The 14,094-nt window shown below is 46.0% G+C and overlaps 1 protein-coding gene across 1 annotated transcript; it reads left to right on the top strand.

Moving 5' to 3' along the window:
* The first annotated feature begins 1,843 nt into the window (after positions 1–1,843).
* Positions 1,844–12,780, top strand: troap (trophinin associated protein). Its single transcript, XM_035380787.1, has 13 exons — positions 1,844–2,005; positions 2,560–2,663; positions 2,821–3,067; positions 3,790–4,374; positions 4,856–4,910; positions 6,666–6,805; positions 7,249–7,303; positions 7,386–7,459; positions 8,007–8,105; positions 8,544–8,651; positions 8,953–9,184; positions 9,651–9,841; positions 10,129–12,780. Exons 2-13 carry the CDS (start codon positions 2,602–2,604, stop codon positions 10,213–10,215), a joined length of 1,935 nt encoding a protein of 644 aa, XP_035236678.1. The 5' UTR covers positions 1,844–2,005; positions 2,560–2,601; the 3' UTR covers positions 10,216–12,780.
* The last annotated feature ends 1,314 nt before the right edge of the window (positions 12,781–14,094 follow it).

The raw sequence follows: 14,094 nt of genomic DNA, 5'->3' as shown, positions 1-14,094 counted from the left end.
TCGTCAGAACCCATGTATCTTAAATATATTTCATTGCGTACAAAAACTAAAAATATTTCTCATTGCGTGTTTTTTCAACATTTTGTGTATCACAAAAACAATAATAATAATAGCTTTCAAGTACTGCATCTAATGTCACTGAGGATTGTGTGTAAGGACTGTGCAGGCCGTACAGGAGCAGTGTAAATACAGGCTGCAGGGCACTCACCACGGTGACACACCCCATTATCCAAGGGGGGATTAGGCTTAATTGCTGTGTCTGACTTATTAGATAAATTACAGGTAACAGCCTGAAACCAGCCACACACATCCATTTAATTCACCTCAAAGTCAGTCGCAGAAGCACAGGCTCCAGGGCTCTGTCGAAGTGGCCCATTACTGTAAGGAGAGGTGCCTCTTTTTTTTCTTTTTTGTCTCCGGTTAATTAAATGTAGTGCAGCTCCCCATATTTGCAAAGGTAGAGTTCTCTGCCATTGCCTCTGCCCATTTGACTGTAATTGGCTTCAGCTTGTGCGAGTATTGTCACGGTGTGAGGGGGAGGGCCGAAAGGTTAGGTGGCCAAGGAGGAGGAGGAGGAGGTGAAGGAGCTCCTGGGAGAGTGAGGGGTGTGAAATGAGCAGAGAGAGAGAGAGAAAAATAGAGAGAAAATGAGAAAGAAAAGGGGGGAGTGTGCAAGTGTAAAGATGGGAGAGTGGATAAAATAGGGGACATTAAAGTGTGCAGATGGATTTCATGTACAATGGACAACGCATAGAGTGAATATTGTGGACAGGAAGGCTAGGAAAGAGGAGAGACCATTGTAGAATATGCAGAAGGGAAAACAGCTGAATATAAAGTTTCTAAGTATTAGATCCAGGTTAAAGGTGCAATAGTGCCCTGAAAATAAGAAATGGAGAATGAAAGTTAGTTATTCTGTGTACTACGAAAAAGAGGAGCGGTTGCAACTTCTGAGTCAGAAGTTCATGTCTGAATCATCATTAAACTACCTGCACGTCCCTTTGTTCTCCATTAGCGAGAACAGGTAGGGTCTTTCCTTCCCCCTGAAATTTTGTGTTTATTGATTTTTTATGCGTTATTATAGGCATGGTGTGTTAGGACTGTCGGAGACGATGTGAGAGCGGGATTACCAGGAAATAGAGGTATTGATTGGGTCTTCTGTGGAGAGGGACATTCACAAATTCCACCAGGGAGGGAGGATTTGGCGGCACACAAAGGCAGCAGCACGACACATTTGTCAATATGTGGTGTCTACGTCTGATGTACTTCCCAAAGAGACTTGGACATTGAGCCGTATAAACATAATCCGTTTTTTTTTTTTTTTGTAGAGGGTAAATATGAGCTGGCCAGCAAATCACTGCCATCCTTCTCTTATTGTCATCTAGTAGCCTACCCATTTCCACGTGTGAATTTTCACATATGTGAATGGTCACATTTTCAGTTTTGTGATTAATACAATTTTTTTGTTGTAAATTCTTTCTTATCTCAGTGACAGTACCATGCAATGTGGAAGTAATTTGTATTTGTAAGGAAGTATCTTGAATCATTTGTGTATGTTCATATTCATTTTATACTAAAAAAGGATTTTCTCATTGGCACAATTCTTGTTTGAAAGTAGCCTATATTTCAATGTCCTCGTTAAAAAATATTTGGCTGTTGTTCTCAGAGGGCGGTGGTTTTTGTCTTTAGTCTCGTTTCCATGGTGTTGTTTGTGCGTCTCCATTGCTCATTGGCTAGGCGGCAGCCAATGACTTTAGTCCAATAGTTTATCGGCTTTCCGATTTGCTGTCGTAGCTTTTATGTTAACCAATGTAAAAGGGCGCTTTTTACAAACTGCTGTTGGGTTCAGGAAGTTGATGGCAAGCAAGCCGAAGCCAAACAGTAAAATTGCAACAAATTCTACCGTGTCGGATTGTAGCCACAAACCTCTATCGGACGCTTTCATTTTATCCACAGGACCCAATTTCGAAACTGAGAGAAAATCATACAGGATTTAGCTAGTGTGCATGTACGTATTACTTCATTATTCGTTGGCTAGCTAACTTTAGACTGATGTTGTAGTCTAAGCTAACGTTACCCAAATCTAGTTTGCTATAGTAACGTTTGGTTAACGTGGCTCTAACCAGCAGTATTTGCCAATGTAACGCGAACTTGGTAGCGAAGCTGGATGTAGCTAACGCTGGCTAGCGTGTTTCATGCCCAGAATGTTATTAACATGAACACGTTTACAGAATCTGCAGCCCTTGTGAACAAGCTGGGTTAACGTTATGGGGCATTTCCATGTGCAGCGGTAGCAATGGGATTTTGCAAACAAAGCTACGTTAATGTTGACTAGCTAACTATGTTAATTGCATGCTTTAACTAGCTAGTGAACATATTAGCAAGCGAACCTGTAAGTGTAAGTCAACAATTCAGCTTTGAGATGTTGCTGGATGTTCGTATTAATAACGTAACTCAACATTACGTTATTGTTGTGTGACAATGCAGCGCTCCAGCTAGCCATGTTGGTTTACCCGGTCTCTGTCTGTCTGTCTTGATGGGATTGTCTTCCTATTGCTTTAGGCCTGTGTTTGTGAACACTGAAACAATCACTGCATCTGAAACATGGCTTCCACACAAACCTTACGCCAACACAACCAGAACCAAGCCAGGCGAGAAGACGCGCGGTGAGTCCCTCCTTCCGGTCATTGTGGGTGGGGCGTACGGTACCACTGATAATTGCATATGTACCTAGCCCCGACTTTTATTAATATCGATATGATTATGATTTGTTGCACGTGCATAATACGAGTACTGTCTCTAAGTTAATCTCGCTTTCTGCAGAAACGCGAAACCGCTTGTACACGGTGCAACTGCTGTTGGTTCGAAACCCCCCAACACAAGTTACGCCCCCCACACTTCCAAACTAGGGACTGAGAACCAGGATCCGTCTACTCGGAACGTTAAGGGGACTGCAGCGGTTAAGCACGTGGGCACCAGCAGGCTGCCGGTTCTAGCCCGATCACAGCCACTCCAGCCTAGAATAGACTTCACCCAAGTGCACGGGAAGTGGGAGCAGAGCTTTCAGAAGGTAGGACCATAAATACGTGGTCTGTGAGAGCATGTCCCCCTTTTGCAATAAGTTGTTCATTTTTGAATGATGGGTTGCCAGCCTTCCCTAACAGGCTAGCTAATTAGCCTCAGCATTTCAACCAACCCTTTGAAGTAAGGCACATGACAGTTTGAAGTTTTTTTTTTTTTTTTTTTTACGAAAGGCACTAGGTGTTCCTGTTTACCCATATAATTTAATATTTTGCCGTTGGCATTACATTTTACATATTTGATCAATTGTATTCTGTTTTACATTTTCCTGCATGCATGTGAGCAGTAGGGTGTCAAGCCCACCTGCCAAAACATAATGGCACATTCTGCCTCCTTGCGTGAGACCACCTGATTTACAGCAGTGAATTCGAACAGGAGAGACTGAGATACATGGTATTTCCAAAAGATTAGTTTTCAAAGTGAGAAAAATTAAAACAGAAGGCACGCGAAGAAAACTCTTGATACAAGTACTTGTCATTCTGAGTAACTTAGGTTTTTTCATGTTAAAAAAAAAAAGACAAAATACAAAAAAAGGATTGTATAGTAAGTGAAATTTGAAAAATATGTATATAGTGTGTGTAGACAGGTGCATGTACATGTGTGAGTGTGATTATTTATATTAATTCGTGTAGCTACTTGTTTGTTTCTGTCTAAGGGATGTAGCGTAATCGACCGGTTGGCGGTGCCTTTTTCCGGTTTAAACTTTTCCAGGGCAAAGCTCAGAAGAAGAAGCCCTGCACCAAGCCCGTGCCCTTCAGCTTGTCCCAGCCTAAGGCCACCAGGGCGGCGACAGTGAGCCAGTGTAAAACACAGCCTACTGACGCTGCATCCGCTAACCCGACCTGCCCAAATACCAGTCAGCCTCCCCGGCCTATTATTAAATCTAGCAGCACTGCCCCTCCCATTAAACTGCCAGCTGCCACTCACAATGCCCTTATTGTCACTGCCCATCACTCCACACTTCCTGCCACTGCCCATCACACCACACTTCCTGCCACTGCCCCTCAAACCACACTTCCTGTCACTGCCCCTCACCCTGCACTTTCACAGTCGAACTCCCAGCGGACGGCGAGTAATGCTGGAATTCAGAGCAGGCCTCCAGTGCCTTCACAGGGCGCTCCCTGCAGAGAGGCCTGTGTTGAGCCTACAGGTCCCGGCGGCGATGTGCAGTTCTCCCCGAACCCTGCGGCTCTGGAGAGTATTCTGCGGAACGAGGGGGTGAAGTCTCAGGGGCTGATGGAGGCCACACCAAAGAGCTCAGTCTGTCCCACGGGCAGGGGGACGTCTGTGTACATGGTGAGTCTTAGAAGCTTTCCCACAGTAGAGCTGAACCAGGCTGGCTCATTGTACCCCTTTCCCACTGTAGAGCTGGAACCAGGCTGGCACATTATACCCCTTTCCCATTGTAGAGCTAGTTCTGGTTCTATGTTAGTATTACTGGTATCATTGTACTTACCAGGTAAGTAACCAAGGTTGGAATGAAAACCTGCATACTTTCGGCTGTCCATGGCACACGATTGGGCACCACTTGTTTAGTGCAACGATAGGTATGTGCCAACTGTAGGGATTTAAACCTTATGTAGTCATAATGTCAGTGTGCAAGTTCTCATACTGCCGCCTGTGTATATATTATTATACATATTATTTCCAAGTGCTGTCCATGAATTTACAGTTTAATCAGTTCTAATAAATTGCTGTGTAGTTGAATCTGAGTTTGTACTGTTTGTACTGATGCACCTGTATGCAGGAAAGTGTTTTACGCCCCTCTCTCTTTCAGCCCCAGAGAGTGTCTGTGCTGAGGACTCGACCAAGACCACCGGGGGTCAGTGCAGGTTAGTCAAGGCCGGGATGTGTGGGCGAGCCGCTTGCCACCGCAGGGCTTGTAGAACAAGGCATCTGCCTGTCCTACTCGCCGGCTGTTCGCCTTTCAAGCCTTGGAGGGGGCATTTCTTAAAGTACCCGTCCAGATGTATTTCAAAACCTTAAAAAATATTCTATATTGCATATTTTGTTTAGTACGGCTTTTCCACCAAAAAATGTTCAATAAACTACTGAAAATGGTAGCATCTCTACATGTTTACCCTCATTGAGAATGCCAGAGTCTATGAATATGCAAATTGGCAACCCTTGCTGCAGTGGTCTCGTGATATATAGTAGGCATAGCATCCGGATTCAAAATCAGTTTTTCTGCAAAACCCATCAACCTCTGCATGAGGGTCTGGAAGCAGCCATCTGTAACATGTGCATTGCAAGCACGGATTCCCTCTATACTGTCGGGTACATCCACATGATTTTTATAAACAAATTTCACCCATTTTTCTTTTAGAATGGGCTTCTTTGATAAGCAGTGGCCCAAAATTGCTATCTCGGGATTGCATCCTGAAACTGCGCAGTCTGCTATGCTCAACACACCAACTGTCACAACAGTCCAACTAACTAGTCAGTTTTCGGTGTGCTGTGGTTTCCGTTTACCACATCGCTCTCCTTTGATTTGCACATCTGTGCAGAGTGAACCATGATAGGTTTGTCATGTTTGTGACTTCACATATTTCACTTGTGCATGCATGTTTGTCAGTCATGAGCAAATGTTAAATAAAATAGTTTACAAATGTTTATTTTCTTAAATTCTCAAATCGTTCAAAATAAAAGATCTCCATGTGTTACCTAGGCTACTGCTCTAGGTCATTGAGCGGGCCTTGTTCTCATTCACTTTTCTTACTGTCAATTGAAAAGATGGCCAACTTGCCAAAGAGTGTCATGTGGAATGGTTTTGAAAAGCTAATTGAAAACACTGTTCTGTGAAAAATATTTGCTGCCAAATTCGCAGACCACACGCCAACATCTATGATGTTAACCCAAAAACCAAAACCAAACATCCCAGCCAAGGGGTTGCTGCAAACAAGCATCCAACCTCGTCTGTGTGACAGCTGTACAGCTGAGACCACAACAGATTTAATTTCTATAAAATGGTCACAAAAGACATGCTCCCCGTAAGCATGGTAACGGTATCCTACATCGAACAGCTAAGCAGTTCATCAGTAATTGCTCTTTTCAGACAGCAACTAGTCAACGGTCAGACATGTTGTTCATGTCCCTACTGTACCGTTAAAGTTATGTTTCCAAGAGGTGTTAACCATGTAAAAAAATAAATAAATAAACACATTTTTGAGTGGAGGGACTTCAACCAGAATTGACCCGTGTAATACAAAGAGCTGTTTGTTTGACCAGTCATCGAGGGTGGGATGGCACATGGGGTTCACTGTGTATCTAAAGCCTCACCCCACACTCACAGGACTGCTGGGCTCAGCCAGGGCTCCTGTGGTCCGGGTGCAATCCGAGCCATAGGGCACATTAATGCCTTCTGTATGAGCTCTTTGACCATGTGCACCGCTCAGGAGCACACAAAATAGTAACTCTCCACTGTTTTCCTAAGGAGTGTGAGAAGCGCCTTGTTTGGCTTTTGTTAACATGCTTTCTCATTCATTTCTTGCTTACGCGGTTGCGTGATGCCTGTCTGTCAGGGCTATGTGGAAATGTTTGACGTGATGCGTGCTGAAGGTGTAGGTCTGACTCCGTTTGTCCTGCAGGGGGCGCCATGCAGTTCTCCCCGGACCCCGCCGCTCTCAGCAGCATCCTGCAGAACGAGGGGGTGAATGCCGACGGGCCCCCGGGGGCCACACTGAGGGGCTCCTTATGTCCCACAGGCAGGGGAACGTCAGTGTACATGGTGAGCCGTGTGCGTGCGTGTGTAGCAGTACGCCAGTGTGTGGTTATTATTGTACTGTGTGTGTGTCTGTAGCAGGTTCTTCCTGCACTGAAATGTCTTGGGTGGCTGCCTATAGGAGAATCCGTGCGCAAAAAAAAAAAAAAAATATATATATATTTATATATATATTCCCCTGAAACAATTATAAATGGCCCATGCATTAATTGGTGCAATTTGGTTGTGAATGATGCTGCGCTTCAATAATTGTTTTAAAGTTTTGACTGTGTTCAAGTTTACCTGTGTAAAAACCCTGTGTGAGTGTGAGTGAGACACACTGTACCCTTGTGTGTGCGTCTGAGAGAGAGTGCGAGTGTGTGTGAGACAGACAGCACCCCAGTGGGTTGTACTTATTGTAATGTGTGTGTGTGTGTGTGTGTGTGTGTGTGTGTGTGTGTCTCTTTCAGCCCCAGAGAGTGCCTGTCACAAAAGGTCACAGCGAAGCAGCCGGAGTCGGTACAGGTCAGTCTGGGTCGTCGGCGGCGATGAGTGGGTCCCCACAAGAGCGACCCCTGTCTCACTGTCCCTCTGTCTGTCCTCTCAGGCGCGAGGCCCAGCCAGACTCCGGGAGTGAAGGGGACACCCCTGCGCGTCCCTAACACCAGGCCCCAGTCTGCGGTCAGTGCGCGCGCTCGCTACAAATGAACCTTTTCCCCTCCTGTTCACCTCCTTGTTTCTAGAAAAAAATTTCTTACTAACTTCATGAGCCCAGAAAATGGGTGGAGTCACAATTTATACCACGTGACTCATTGATTTGAACCAATTGCAACGTTTTGTTTTGTGAGTGGTTAGGTTTACCGGGCTTCTGATTTAGGTTTATGGGTTCAATTTCCATCCAGGGCTCTAGAGTCATTCCTTTAAGGAAAGTACTCAATGTGAAACACTTCAATAAAATATCCAACTGTGTAAATGGGTGATATGTAAAAAAAAAAAAAAAGCAAAAGAATCTGTGTATCACTCTGGATACGAATGTCTTCTAAATGCCAAAAATGTGCATCCTCATTGCATAAAAGCAGTGTAATCAGTGCAAAATCAATGATATGCATTGTACTACCACCCATTACAGGGTCCTCACAAGCATATAAAGTGTGCCTCTATGGCCGTTGTTTAACACTGAGAACAGCAGGACATTGTGCTCTTCTAACCTGCGCCTGTGTGTTTTCAGATGCGGCACTTCTCCTCCCATCGCACCCCGCTCCACAGGGGCTCCCCCGCTCTCAGGGGCCTGCTGGGGTTCGGGAAGGAGCTGGGGCCCCGCAAGGAGGTGAGGGAACAGGTGTGGGGGGGTGGGGCCTAAGTGGCCAACAGACAAGAGAACAGTGCTTCACACACTGTAAAGCAGGTGGAAGCTATGACGTTGTCAACATCCAGGGTGAGCCAATCACAGTGTTTTACTGCGGAGAGAAGAGTGCATTTGCATCGATTGGTTCATGCGAGTCAGCGCTTTGGTTCCCTCTCACCTGGGGTTCCATCTGTCTGAATTAGGGGTGCAGTAATGGATCCTTACCACTAGGGATGGAGAGTGTGCAGTGCGATCCTACCTTTCCTGCTTTTATATTAGAGCAATGGGAGAAACGCGTAGCCGGCTGAACTGTTATGCAACGCCACAAAGCGCATTCCTGCTCTAACGTATATTTCGGCTCACCAGAGTAAACCAGAATCCCTCCTCTCTCCAATACATGGGTACTGTTGTCTGTTGCAGGAACCGGTGGTGCAGAAACTGTTTGAGGAGGCGGAGCAAGAGGAGGAGGAGTCTAAGGCGGACCTTGAAGAGGAGAACGTGTCAGGCGGGCAGAAAAGCCAGCCTAAAGTGAGCGGGGACAATTCCAGCTTTCTGTTTGTTTTTTTTTCTTGTTTTAAATATGTAGTGAAAAATTAAAATATCATCAAAAAAATGTTCCAATTGTAAGAGAATGGGAGGGAAAAAATTTCCAAGTCTGTTTTCTCAGAAAAATGGTCCCAATGTATTTATGTAACGGTCTTTAAATGTGCTCTGGAGTTATTCAGTCACAGTTAAAACTATTAAACACAACAAGCTATTAAATAATGGCCATATTAAAAGCCTGTGTCTGTGTGTGACCCAGAACATCTTGTCTGTCTTCATGAGCAAGGAAAGCGTGGAAGGGGGGAGCAGGGGATTGGTGAAGGACGGCAATGGGCTTGCCCAGCCGTTCATTCCGCCCCCCCACAGGGAGTCCGTCATCGTCTTCTCGGCTAAGAAGGTCGTCACGGCGATGAGCGCCCAGCAAAGCCACCCGGACCCCGACAGCTTCCCATCGCTCCGCTCCCTCCCCACGCCCACAGCCCTCCCACCGCTCCTCCCCTCTCTGAGCGGGGCCGGAGGTAAGGATGGCGGCACCAGCTCTGACCTCCGCTCGTCCAGAACAGGTTGTGCTCTGGACCCAAACCCCATCTGTCCCCTGACCTCCCCCCCAAAGTATGAACAGTCCTGCTTCAGGCCCGTCTGCCCTCTGTCTCATTTTAACCTGCAGTTCAGTCACAGTGTGGCTTCCACACACAGCCCTGGCAGTCTTTGGCCTTGTGGTTGGTCTGTCTGGACTGGTTTTCAGAACAGTTGTAGCCGTGTGCTACAGACCATTCTGGCTTTGAAGGTAGCCATAGCTGCTGTTAGCGTAGCCTGTCTAGGGCTTATAATTACACTTTAGAGGTGGGTAACAAACCAGTTGCCTTGAAGTGATGACGTATGAACTTAAATGAAAGTTTCTGCGTAAGCTGAAGTCCGGTATGTGCAGTAATGATGATCGGAGGGTCCTCTCTCACGGTGGCACTTTCCGTCCCCCACCACTAGGCGGTGCCATCCATTGGGTCCCTCGGCTGTGCTCCAGTGGGCTCTCAGTTCGCCGGCGCCCCCGTCCCCTGGAGGAGTGCCTGCTGGACGAAGAGTGCGCCATGTTCAGCTCGCGTCCCTCCACGGCGGCCACTGCCCACCCTCGCTGCACCAACCCGGTCGCTTCAGTGTTACTGCTGCAGAACTCTATGGTGAGTCCCGCCTCCTGGTACAGTCCAGCCCATGGAGTCATGAAGTGCTTACGTTTTGACAGACACACGAACGCACAGACGCAAGAATGCCCATGCGTACACCTATGACCGCGCGCACATGCAAATTTTATTTTATTTTTTTTAAATCTTGTGCAGTCGGCTCTTTCTTGGTTGGATTTAGCCTGTTGTTTTCATATTTATTTGTGATGGTCTCGTGAGCGAGCTGACCAATGAAAGGCCTCTGAATATTGGTCAAGTTAACCTTGTTTTTTCCTTTCCCACCCCAGTGTTTTGTGCCAATCGACCTGCCCCCACTGTCGACAACGCAGGAATCCCAGCTGATCTGCTGCCCTGTTATGATGTCTCAGACATGACCTATGACCTGTGACCTACAGTCAGGGAAGCTAGGAACTCTAAACCGATAACAGTCCTTGTTGTGGTGATAATGGTTGTTGTGATTATTAAGGATAACTCTTAAACAGATTATTTTTTCTTTTAATTAAGCTCAAATTAATTGTGGTGGCCTTACCTTTTTAGTTTTTCATACTGTCATTTCTAATTTTTAACAAGAGATCAGGTTACATCAAATCCATTTGATCACAGATACATATCAGGTAACATAAGGTTTTTAGGATGATACCAAGTGATTTTGTGCTTTTTCTGAAAGCGATAAAAGTGATCTAAGATGAAGTGCACTTTGGTAAAGAATCACCACAGGTAATGCAACCCTGTCAAAAAGGAGTCTGCTATTGGATGACCGGAAATGAGACCCTCTGATAACCGTTCTGAACGAGCTGGCGTGGGTTATGTGCGTTTATTGGGTGACGCTGCTTCCTCGGCCTGCGGGAGTGAAGGGTTTTCACCGTTCAGAACGGGGTTCGGTCCGTAACACTAACGTCAGCTTCCATAGGACATCAGGTCATTTAGCCCGCAGAGCAGCCTGCTGATCCTCCAGTAAAGATTGGGTAGTTTTTCATGGGATACCATAAGGGACATGGAGTTATTTTTTCTTTTTTGCATGTTGCTTTAAAATGCATTATATTTTTAAGACCTTTTTTTCTGCCTATCAGCTTGTCAGCTGGCATATCATGCCTAGAATAGTTTTGCTTTGCCCAGTATCCCTTTCTCCAACTAACATTTTACAGTTTAGTGCACAGTTTAGAGTATGCTTCGCTCCCTTCAGATTTACACAACGTCGTAGTCTGAATCTTCAGTTGATCTCGAGCTACCTCACCAGTTTGGTTTATGACGAGTGGTGATCAGTAGTTTTGTACGGATGTCTTCATTTATGAACTGGCAGCCATTTTGAGCATGAACATCTCACTAATTCCCTTTGTTGTAATCACTACCAGTTCTTTCTTGTATTGATTTAATGAGAATATGCATCAGTGTTACTATGCTCTGCAGTGCGTCAGTGTGTGGCTGTTCTGCAGTGCGCATGTGTGTACTTCTACAGTGTCTGTGTGTGACTGTTCTGCAGTATGTAAGTGTGACTGTTCTGCAGTGCATAAGTGTTACTGTTCTGCAGTGCGTAAGTGTTACTGTTCTGCAGTGTGTAAGTGTGACTGTTCTGCGGTGGGTCAGTGTGTGACTGTTCTGCGGTGGGTCAGTGTGTGACTGTTCTGCAGTGCATAAGTGTTACTGTTCTGCAGTGCGTCAGTGTTACTGTTCTGCAGTGCGTAAGTGTTACTGTTCTGCAGTGTGTAAGTGTGTGACTGTTCTGCAGTGTGTAAGTGTGACTGTTCTGCGGTGGGTCAGTGTGTGACTGTTCTGCAGTGCGTAAGTGTGACTGTTCTGCAGTGCGTAAGTGTTACTGTTCTGCGGTGCGTCAGTGTGTGACTGTTCTGCAGTGCGTAAGTGTGACTGTTCTGCGGTGGGTCAGTGTGTGACTGTTCTGCGGTGCGTAAGTGTTACTGTTCTGCGGTGCGTAAGTGTTACTGTTCTGCGGTGCGTAAGTGTGACTGTTCTGCAGTGCGTAAGTGTTACTGTTCTGCAGTGTGTAAGTGTTACTGTTCTGCGGTGCGTAAGTGTTACTGTTCTGCGGTGCGTAAGTGTTACTGTTCTGCGGTGCGTAAGTGTTACTGTTCTGCGGTGCGTAAGTGTTACTGTTCTGCGGTGCGTAAGTGTGACTGTTCTGCGGTGCGTAAGTGTTACTGTTCTGCGGTGTGTAAGTGTTACTGTTCTGCGGTGTGTAAGTGTGTGACTGTTCTGCAGTGCGTAAGTGTTACTGTTCTGCGGTGCGTAAGTGTTACTGTTCTGCAGTGCGCATGTATGTGATTGCTCTGCTGTGTGCCTGTGGGCGACTTCCAGTGTCAGTGCAACTTCTACAGTGTCAGTTCTGCAGTGTGTAAGTGTGACTGTTCTGCAGTGCATAAGTGTACAACTTCTACAGTGTCAGTGGGTGACTGCTGTTCTGCAGTAGGTGTGTGACTTCTAGTGTTAGTGTGTGACTGTTCTGCAGTGCGTCAGTGTGACGGTTCTGCGGTGCGTCTGTGTGTGACTGTTCTGCAGTGCGTCAGTGTGTGACTTGTGCGGTGCGTCAGTGTGTGACTTGTGCGGTGCGTCAGTGTGTCACAGTTCTGCGGTGCGTCTGTGTGTGACTGTTCTGCGGTGCGTCTGTGTGTGGCTGTTCTGCGGTGCGTCTGTGTGTGGCTGTTCTGCGGTGTGTCAGTTTGTGACTGTTCTGCAGTGCGTCAGTGTGTGACTGTTCTGCGGTGCGTCTGTGTGTGACTGTTCTGCTGCAGTGCTTGACTGCTCTTGCAGTGTAATAGTAAATTATCTTTCATGTCTTTGTGTCAAACTCGGGCTGAACAGCAGAACCATGTGCGTCTGTCGTTATTTTTTATGTTCTTGACCTCAACATTGTTCATTGTGTAAAGAAATGCCAGCGGGCACAATTATATCATGTATAGTTCTTATAATAAATAATTTATTTGAAACTTTTTGCCTCCTTTTTCAAGATAACCTTTCCAGCATGCTGGTTATTTTGACCTGTACCTGTGTGACAAGGATACCGCAGCAGTGTTCCAACTGGGAGTTGAACCTGCAACCTTTGGGCTGCAAGCCGGGTCCCTGCCCAACTGCCAAGTGCAGCGATGCCCCCCCACAGTCTCGATTGGTTCTGATCACTTCATTCCAAATGAGTAACTCTTCTGGTCCATCTGAGTGCACGCTGGCTGCCTACATTACCCATTAGCCTGTGAGCCAGGGCTGACATGCAGCATCTCAAAGTGCAGGGGCATCTTACAGGGATGGGAGTGGGTTTCCAACATAGGGAGAATATAATTGAAAATGAAATGGTTTACAGTGCACTGGGTTAAATGTGCTGGAATAATGGTCACTGTGTTGATGTCAGCCGAGTGTCTCCCTCTTGTGCTGCTGCCGTGTGCCACGGGGCAACATAGCTCAGGAGGTAAGAGCGGTTGTCTGGCCGGAGTCGGAGCCGGTTCGATCCCCCGCCCTGGGCGTGTCAAAGTGTCCCTGAGCAAGATACGAGCTGATTGGCACCTTGCATGGCAGCCTTTCACCGTTGGTGTGTGTGTGAATGGGTGAATGAGAGGCATCAATTGTAAAGCGCTTTGGATAAAAGCGCTATATAAATGCAGTCCATTTACCATTACCCCCTCCTGGTGTCTCTTCAAAACCCAAACTTGAGAGCATCCCGTCCGCCACAGACCTGCGCTGCCGCCCTATCTTGTCCATTTTGTCGGCAGTTGAGGAGCGTTAGGTTATTGCCAGGGTGATGTCAGGCAAGTGAGGATCATGTAAATTGTGTTTTAAAAAAAAATTTCTGAACCGTTAACACCCTTGTGTAATGTCCGCCACTGAATACCGAACCCGAGTGTATCAACAGTTAAAAACCCCTTGCCCAACATAAATTTGTCAATTATAAATTAAATTGCTGGATTCATTGAGAGGTAGCGCAACATATTTGCTGAACCTTTATCAAAATGCACGACTCTCATCCAGATTAAAATGAAGAGATTTATTAAACTACGCCTATGCAACATCAAATATAAAGACAAACATTGACTACCTTAACCAAAGACAATTAATGTTAGACAGACAAGTTACTGTCACAAAAGAAATAAATGAAAGAAAATACCAAACCATAGCATGTTCTTCCAAAATAGTCTCAAGTAAACAGACCAAAGTTCAAAAACCAACAATCAGCAGAATATTCCAAAAAGCCAGCGGTGAGAATGTAAAAATGCCAGATAAGCTGTAAGGCAAAACGTCTGATCCTGAACACA

The sequence above is a fragment of the Anguilla anguilla genome, chromosome 11, assembly GCF_013347855.1.
Source record: "Anguilla anguilla isolate fAngAng1 chromosome 11, fAngAng1.pri, whole genome shotgun sequence".
Classification (NCBI taxonomy): Eukaryota; Metazoa; Chordata; class Actinopteri; order Anguilliformes; family Anguillidae; genus Anguilla; species Anguilla anguilla.
This window is presented reverse-complemented; position numbering and strand designations above follow the sequence as displayed.

Coding starts and splice junctions, on each gene's coding strand:
- troap (XM_035380787.1), top strand. CDS start 2,602: ATGGCTTCCACACAAACCTTACGCCAACACAACCAGAACCAAGCCAGG. Junction 7,460..8,006: donor ACACCAGGCCCCAGTCTGCG/GTCAGTGCGCGC, acceptor GTGTGTTTTCAG/ATGCGGCACTTCTCCTCCCA. Junction 9,185..9,650: donor CTCTCTGAGCGGGGCCGGAG/GTAAGGATGGCG, acceptor CCCCACCACTAG/GCGGTGCCATCCATTGGGTC.